We start from the raw sequence: 9007 nt of genomic DNA, 5'->3' as shown, positions 1-9007 counted from the left end.
GCATTTGTTTCAGTTTACTCAAGTGCACCAACTTCGAAGCAAAAGAGGAAAACTCGTCGACTGAAATTGGCTTACTTGGCTGCTCTTCTATTACATATTAATTACTTCTTTTGGGGTGTGTGCATGTGTGTGTACATTTACACTAATATTAGAGTAATGATACAGCCACAAACTCTTGTACAAATTTATTTTGTACAAACTGACGTGGCATTAATTCATTGGTTGAATGAAAATATAAATTAATAAAAACAAATTATGTGGGCCAAGTGATATTTAATTCAACCAATCTTATCATGCCACATCAGTTTGTACAAAATAAGTTTGTACAAGAGTTTGTGGCTGTATCATTACTCATAATATTATCTCGTTTACTTGTTTCAAAATTTTTAAGAGCACGTGTTTTTTTTTCCAAAAATGCTTCTCGCAAATAATTTCAAAAACATTATTTGGTTATTTGGAGTTTCGAAAATTAAAAAGTCTATCTTTAGTCGTGGTTGATAAAAGTCATAGCTGTCGTTTAAAAAAATTATAATTATAAAATAAAAGTTGATAGTAAATATTATAATTTTTTTATCATACAAGTAAGAGATAAAATCAACTCAATTTTTAAATCAACGCGGTAAATATGTTTATTAAATATTTTGGTGTTATAATTTTTAAGCTATAAATATCAATCTCTGTACTAAATAGGACCTTAATTATGAGATGTCTAAACCAACGTGAAATCAAATATTTTTAATTTAGATTTAGTCAGAGGAGCAGCAAAAGGGCTTAGTCCTTGCATATTTATTTGATCAAGATTGCGTCATAAGATGTGGTGGAGTTCCTGGTAGTATGGCAGGTGCATCGACGGAATATGTAAATGTCCACGTGAAAAGTTACAAAACAAAAATTCTCTTATGATCGTCGCTCCAAAAAATGATAATGTTATATGTATTTGGTGTTATATGTTAAGTATCAACATGCCTTCATAAGGAATGTTAAATCCAAATTTGCATTAAATTTTTTTTCCATTGATTTAAGCATTGAGTAATGATAGATATCCCAAATTTTTTATCTCAAATTCCATCTTAAATGATATGTCACTCATTAATTGGTTGGTAATTCTTTATAAAATCTAAGTGAATTAATTATATTATCTTTACTAACCAATTGATGAATACTATGTCATTTGAGAAAATTTTTTAAAATAAATAACTTGAGATATGTAGCACTGCTCTTTCAGCGTTTCACTTTTTAATGCTGAAATGAATGACCTTTCAAAATCCTAAATAATTGTTATATATCAACTGATTGAGTTTAGAAATTACTTTATATAAAATTCATTAAATTTGCCTTCGTGTAATGTGAAAGTGTCAAGGAATTGGATGGTATCTGATCCCATATTATTTCACTAAGAAAATCGGAGTGTCATTGTGTTACGAGATAAGATAAATTGTTACAGCGAGTAATGACAGCTAATTAGATATTTGCATAACAGCAGAGTTTATGTAAGCGATTGTAGGTGTGATCAACGTGTGATCTCCATAATATATTTGTTTGTAATAGATACTTCTTCATTTACAGTAATCCTTAGAATGTTGGCTGATATAATTTGTGCCCCTTGTATATTTTGTCAATTTTTAGGATTAATTTGGTAAATTAATTTTTTTCGTCTCATTAGTGTTCCCAATATTGTTGCACCGGCTCACATCATCTATTAATCAACATGTAAAAGATATCATTGTAAAACTAGATAAATAAATGACTTTGGACTATAATACTACTAATAATAAGAGTGTCTCAGAATATTTTTGTTTCTTAAAATATAGAATTAGACCTACATTTAATTCAAAATATAAGAACTAAATGAATATTTATCTTTACTCTTTCATTCCTCACATATTGAACAAGTATAAACAAAACTACTAACAATTCCTTTAAAATCAATGGTTCAAGTCTCCTATGTAATTAATTCCCTTACATAAGAAAAACATTATACTTAGTTAAAATTCCTAAATTTATACTCTAATTGATGTGGTAAATGATGTGTCACTATTTAATTAGCTTAAATGATAGTTAATTATTAAAACTTATTATTTTTAATTTAAATAATAAATTTTTATTGATAACATATCAATTAAGATACAAACTAAGTATCTCAATTGAATAAGGATATCATTACTTCGTATATAATTGTGCAAGTTAATTTTCATTTTTTTAAAATTGGGCTTCATTTCTAATGGGCTTTGCACGTTCGGCTTCTATGGTGGGCTTTTACTTATTAATACCATGATGTATTATTGAACAAATACAACCAAAACGATCAAGCATCACGACATGCGGGGGCACGTGTCGAAAGGAGACGAGTCGTGATCCATCATCAGGGGGACCCGCCTTCATAAAACCCGCTCCAAAACATAACCCAAAACTTAAAGGCTGGATAATATTTAGGATTTGGCGTTGGATTTGGTTACGCAAATAGAGAGAGACAAAGAGATGACGAGAGGAAAGCAGAAGATTGAGGCGCAGAAGAGAAACGCAGAGAGGAATCAAAAGCCGAAGGGATCTCAGATCGAGGCCAGAGCTGTTGCCCTCAAAGTTAGCTGCCCCATCTGTAAGGTGCTGCTGTTGCTCCTGCTCCCTTTTTTAAATTTATTTATTTTCAATAGATTGATTGATTTGATCTGATTTTGATTTTGATTTTGATTTCGATTTTTTATTTTAATCATATCTTGATATTACATTGACAAACTCACAAATCTTGTGTTGCTTGTGTACACTTTTATCTTGATTCAGTGGGTATGCAAATTTTTTGTTTTTGAAACAATTATGCTGCAAATTATGGAGATTTAAGCGTATGTCTAAGGTTTCCTTATTTTCAAACTGAACCATTTTTCTTATTCCGCACTTGAAGTGAGTCGAAATTGAGTTCAGATCAATTACAAGAACTGACTCGAGGTTGAAGTTTCCTTGTGTTGTTGTGCAAGCTATTGAGTATATCATGTGTAACGAGCAAGGCTTGAGCACAAACTCAATCAATTTCAGCTTATTTGCAGTTCAAATTTTTCATTGGTTATCTTATTAATGTTCGTTGGTGGAAATAACATAATGACTCTTGGAATACGAGGAAATTTAGGACTGAGCTTATGTGTGACGTAATTTACAACGGGAGTTATGTTCTGCAAACTGTTGGTTTTCTCTAGTAGCTACTACCATAACCTCATGAACTAAACGGATACACACATTGTCTCAATATTGAGAGATATTTTGGCTTTCTTGGCTTCCCTGAAGTGGCCAACTTTGAAATGTCCACTGTGGGTGACACTTCAAACTATTGATTATAATATTTATTGAGGTTTCAGTACTTCTGTTAATTGTCTTTTTTGTTGCTGGTGTTGTTGTTTTATAGGATTAGAAACATGTTTAACAGGCATCAGAATAGTTAAAAGGAGGATTAAGGTGATGTTATATTTAAAAGAAAATCCAATTGGAGTACAATATGTGCTTCATCATCTTGGAAGAACTGTGTCTTGCCATATGTGTTTCATACCTTTCCATATGTAAGTAGTCTAGTCAAGATACACCTCTTGAATTTACGGATTTACATTCTGAGATGGTAATAATTGTGCTGAGTGGTCATACTTGGGAATCCCAGTGAAGGACTTTATTTTTTCACCCTGGCCAGATCAAACACACATATCACCAGTAATATTGCATTATTGGCCATTTTATGTGAAAAGTTTCTCATTCAGGGCTTTATACGTGCTTGTTATAATCTCTATTTCATATGCTATCATTTAGTTTGCCATTGTGATATAAATTTGCGTCATTTTTAAAACCAATCTGCTTGCTGTAGTATATGGTATATCAGTACTAATATGTAGCTTGGCTGATACAATTTTTGTATGTCCAATGGCATTCTAAACTTGAGGCAGTTTGCTGTTTCAGGCACAGCTAGCGAATCAGAATCAAATTGGTGATCATTATGCTTCCAAACATCCAAAGGAAAAGCCTCCTACCGAATCAAGTTGATGGACTTCCCATTGATGTAACATATGCCAAAAAAAATTAAAAAAAAATATGGAAGAAAAAGCTGCTGTTGTCTATTTTCTGAAAATCTAATGTGTGCCAACTTTTGTTATCTAAATAGAGGAATTTGTTTAGAATTATTTATGCCTCTATAAAGAAACCTTTGTATGACAAGATAGTTTCTCCTCTGAGTGCTGCTATTTACCCCGAATTTGCGCCCCGAAAAACAAAACACACCGTTTGGTTTTCCGTCTCCACACGTGTTGCTTCATTTGCTTTCCACTTAGCTTTCACTTTCCACTTCCTTCATTTGCTTTCACTTTCCCTTTTCCACTTAGCCCGAAAAGGTAAATACGAACGGGACCACACTCCGGCTCCGATTTTCTTCAGACCTTCCTTTTTCAGTTTCCAAACCAAATCGTAAACTTAGGGTTTTTCACTAGCGCTACAATGAACTCCGCTTAAATCTCCAGACCTTCCCGAAAAAGCAAAGGAAAAAGCAAAGGAAAGGAAATAAGTGCTGCACAGCTGGAACGCAACAAATGAAATAAGTGATGCGCGTTGACTGTCCTTCCCTTTTACATAAAGCAGCTAAAGAAACACGTGCTTCAAAAGCAAATGGCAATCAAATTACCAAACGGTGTGTTTTCTCTTTAGGGGAGCAAATTCGAGGTGCAAATTCGGAGTAAATAGCTTTTTCCTTCTCCAATCCTTTACTTGCTCTTCTGGTAGTTTCTTTTATGGAAAAAGCTATTTACCCTTAATTTGCACCTCGAATTTGCTCCCCGAAAGACAAAACGCACCGTTTGGTAATTTGACTGCCATTTGCTTTTGAAGCACGTGTTTCTTCAGTTGCTTTATGTAAAAGGGAAGGACAGTCAACGTGCAACACTTATTTCATTTGTTGCGTTCCAGCTGTGCAACACTTATTTCCTTTCCTTTGCTTTTTCGGGAAGGTCTGAAGATTTAAGCGGAGTTCATTGCAGCGCTAGTGAAAAATCCTAAGTTTACGATTTGGTTTGGAAACTGAAAAGGGAAGGTCTGAAGAAAATCGAAGCCGGAGTGTGGTCCCGTTCGTGTTTACCTTTTCGGGGCTAAGTGGAAAAGGGAGAGTGAAAGCAAATGAAGGAAGTGGAAAGTGAAAGCTAAGTGGAAAGCAAATGAAGTAACACGTGTGGAGAGGGAAAACCAAACGGTGCGTTTTATTTTTTGGGGCGCAAATTCAGGGTAAATAGCAGCACTCTTCTTTTATCCTTGTCACTTTCCTACTAATTTTTTATTCTTCTGCATAACCCAAATAGATGAAAGAAGTGCAGAAAAGGCTAATCGGTCCATGACCATGAGTGATTCACCGGTAATATGAAGCAGTTCAGGTAGCTTCTTGAGATGGAGCTACAGCTGGTTTTCAACATCAAGGTTCCTTTGCATGCATTGAGAGTAACAGAATATGTTCGTGTATTTATTATAACTCCTGGATTTATGCAGGCTGTCCTGAATAAATTTCACCATCTTCGACTTACCGTACACTTGTACATATCAATTAGGATTTAGGATCTGGTGCTTGAAGACAAGGGTTAATTCCTGTATAATAATTAAATTAAATTCTTGTGTTGGCAAACTAACCATTGGTATGTTAGATTCTAATCTCTAACTATATCCGCTTGCTAGAGAGAAAAATTGCAATCTTCCCCTGATGCGGAACCTTGTAGCAATATTTGATAAATGTTTGCATCCAGTGGCAGCGTTAATTCAATATTTACCATTGTTGTGGAAAAAGTTCCGTAATAAAGCATTGTCGTGGAAATTTTGAAAAGCATGAAAATTGAAAATTCTTATCGTCATCTTTTAATGCGCTTCTTAAGAACATAAATAGTTAATTGAAGGAGTCTATATCCAGTAACTGTTCTGAGCAATCCATTTTTGTTTTCTATCTCATCTGGTACGCATGCTCAAGTTAAATCAAAAGTTAATCAGGAGAACAAACTTTGGAATATTTCAACAATAAAACATCTAAATTTCAATTACCAGTCGCCGTGCATTTGAGCCACATCTTGGATTTATAATACATAATCTGGCAAATATAACATCATTTGCTAGAGGCAAACAACATCAATACAAGTCTGTCTGATTGATCCTCATAATTTGGTTCTAAAGTTTGACTAATATTCCACGACATTCCAAATCAAAATCTCTTCAGCAATTGCCAGTTCTAAAAATTTGCGACAAAGAAAACATCCCCACAACTGAGCAAAGTATCTGACATTTTCAATTGTCATTTCCATGTTTTGAATGAAATAAATTCAAGACCACATGCCAGAATCATCATAGGTGCAATAAAATATGAAAAGAAGACCGAATATTCTGATTTTCACTTTTCTTAGACCTGGCACAGTGGAACATACAACATCAGAAACCCACCAGACGCTCACAATCAACCTTCAATCTGGAATTTCTTTCAACCCACACTATAACTGCCTTCATGAAATAAGTTACAACATTTAAACCAAGACGACTATAAATAATGCAACCTCACAGCAATCTAAAGAATGCGGACTCCTTTTACTGTCTACATACATGAAAATGGAAATTTCACCTCTTCATCACAAAAGAATCTTTAGATGTTTAAGTCAAACTGAAAAATAGTTGACTTCTTTGTATGCCAATATACATAGCAACAATCCATATGTTAACCGTATATGTCTCTTCCTTTGTTTTCTTTGCAAGCAACAAACAACCTTTTTCTGGTAGTTAATGTCTGAAAAAGGAAATTTTTTACCTTAGGGATTATTTTGATTGATGAGTTTGGTCAAGAGAGTCGTTAAGAGGGCATCCCTCCTCTCAGCTCGGCTCTCTTCTCTGATCCTCCTCTGCTCCTCCTTCTCCCTCCAAGCCTGTTCTACCAATAGCCTCTCCCTCTCAAGCTTCTCCATTCTCTGCCTCCATTCCTCCTCAAACAATTGCCGCTCTTGAGCACGCCTCTCCATCATTTGCCTCCATTCCACCTCCATCCTCTGTTGCTGGTCAAAGAATGCCTTAAGCATTTCGTGAATACCAGCAGTACCACTAGTTGCTCTAGGGGATTTGTCTGAGACATTTCTTTCAATCTTCCTCTTCCTAGAATTACCTCGAGCAGGCCTCTCCTCCTCCTCCTCCTCCTCCTCACTTTGTTCTTCATCATCATCTTCTTCATCGGACAACTCATCTGCATTCAATCTCTTAAACCTTTTCTTTGCCTGCATAGAACCAGCCTCAGATTCAGCAAGTAATCTCTGCATATTCTTCGCTCTTTCAGTGAAGACAGCATGCAATTCATTAAAGAATGGGCATTGCCTCCCACTATCTGGATCAGATGTCTCCTTCCCCTGCACAGATATCACCAAATCTATCACCACCTCTTATCAAGTACAACAAAGAAATCACAGGCATACATGCTAAAATCTCCTAACCACTTAGGGTACATATTGTCTCACTCATGCTTAACTTTAAAAGCGCAACGGCTAAATTATTTTATCAATAACTACTTCTGTTTGGCCATTAAGGCTCCATTTGGTGTTGTTATCTAGCAGTAGTGTTGCCAAAGACAAATTGCTAACTGTTTTGATAAACACTAACCACTATGGTTTTTGAAATTATAATGTAATTTAACAAAATACAAATGAATTTTTATTCAACATAATATCAAAATAAACTCTTTCCAGCTTCAAAAGTATTCAACTTGTACTTGAAAGCTAGATTTTCTATTTCACAACCACAGCACTATGATTACTAATCATTCGCTCAGTTGACAATAACTGACTCCATACTCCAAGCATCTCAACCAAATAACCTCTTCGCCCATACAAGTGAGTTGCGAACCCAGATTCATTAACTCCAAGATATATTACCAATTGAATTAATACACCCCCCCCCCCCCCCACAAGCTTCTCAATTTCACTGACATTAATGAAGTTTTTAACGATTAAAAAAAAAGAAATTGGTAAAAATAAAATAAAATAAAATTTGGAAGCTGGGTAATTTCGAGTTTACCTTGTAGCGATTAACGAGATTTTTCCATTTGCATTTACATTGATCGGGTGTCCTTGAATAGCCCCTCTCTCTCAATTTAACACTAACAATTTCCCAAATCGTCTTGTTGCGTTTGATTCCGACCAAGTCCCTCTCTGTTTCCCCCCGAATTACAATCAAATCCCGAGTCTCTTCATTACCCCACTGCACAGCCTGTGCATGTGCTGACGACGACGAAGATGTCATCATTTCTGGTTACAAAGCACAATCTAAATACGATTTCCTTCTTACCAGGGTTTTATGAGGTGGAAGAAGATAGGGCCCCCGCTAAAACGACAGCGTTTTCACCTAATTTTGTACGCTGTGATTGCTCTCGTGGTTTGCCTTTACCAAAAAGCCATTGATTTCGACAAAGACAAGACAAATGACGAGCCCGTTACTCGTTATTTGCATTTCATGGAAACCGGGAAGATAGCTTTGCTTCGTCAACTTTACTTCCCAATTTTAAGTTTTTATCCTTGAACTTTCTGGCCTTCACTTTGAAAATTTGAACCTCATCAGCCCTCACTAATAACTTTTATATTAATATTTATTTTATTTTTATATAAAATAACTTAAAAAATAAATAACTTTTAAATACATTCACATAATAACTTTTATTAATACCTAACTTAATTAATCTAATTTCTCAAATCCTAATTTTTTTAAATTTTAAATTATTATCTCTTCTCAAATATTGTATACTATTTTTTAATCATAGAAGAAATTAATTTACAATACTAAATAGAGGATATGAATAGGTATCAAATCTTTTTTTATAGTTATGATAGCAGTAAATAAAATATTTAAAAGAAAGAAAAGATATTATAGCGATTATGAAATTTTTTTTTTTAAATAGATTTTATAAGTTTGATATGGTGAATGCCTAGAAAAAAGATAAAAATTATAATAAGGGTAAATTTGAGATTAAGTGGGGTATCTTAAGAAATAA

General features: G+C 34.3%; 1 protein-coding gene and 1 long non-coding RNA gene across 2 annotated transcripts; one reads left to right on the top strand and one right to left on the bottom strand.

Moving 5' to 3' along the window:
• Positions 1-2423: 2423 nt before the first annotated feature.
• On the top strand, positions 2424-4151 carry LOC18042072. Its single transcript, XR_002905659.1, has 2 exons — positions 2424-2601; positions 3931-4151. It is a non-coding gene; the product is annotated as an uncharacterized LOC18042072 (long non-coding RNA).
• Positions 4152-6046: 1895 nt separating this feature from the next.
• On the bottom strand, positions 6047-8540 carry LOC18042071 (trihelix transcription factor GT-3b). The gene is made up of 2 exons (XM_006432764.2): positions 8038-8540; positions 6047-7373 (listed from the first exon to the last, which is right to left on the bottom strand). The coding sequence occupies exons 1-2, from the start codon at positions 8263-8265 to the stop codon at positions 6789-6791; spliced, it is 813 nt and encodes a 270-aa protein (XP_006432827.1). The 5' UTR covers positions 8266-8540; the 3' UTR covers positions 6047-6788.
• Positions 8541-9007: the final 467 nt, after the last annotated feature.

The sequence above is a fragment of the Citrus clementina genome, unplaced genomic scaffold (genome assembly GCF_000493195.1).
Source record: "Citrus clementina cultivar Clemenules unplaced genomic scaffold, Citrus_clementina_v1.0 scaffold_5, whole genome shotgun sequence".
NCBI classification, from domain to species: domain Eukaryota; kingdom Viridiplantae; phylum Streptophyta; class Magnoliopsida; order Sapindales; family Rutaceae; genus Citrus; species Citrus x clementina.
Note: the sequence above shows the minus strand (reverse complement) of the source record. Positions and strands in the feature narration are given on the sequence as shown.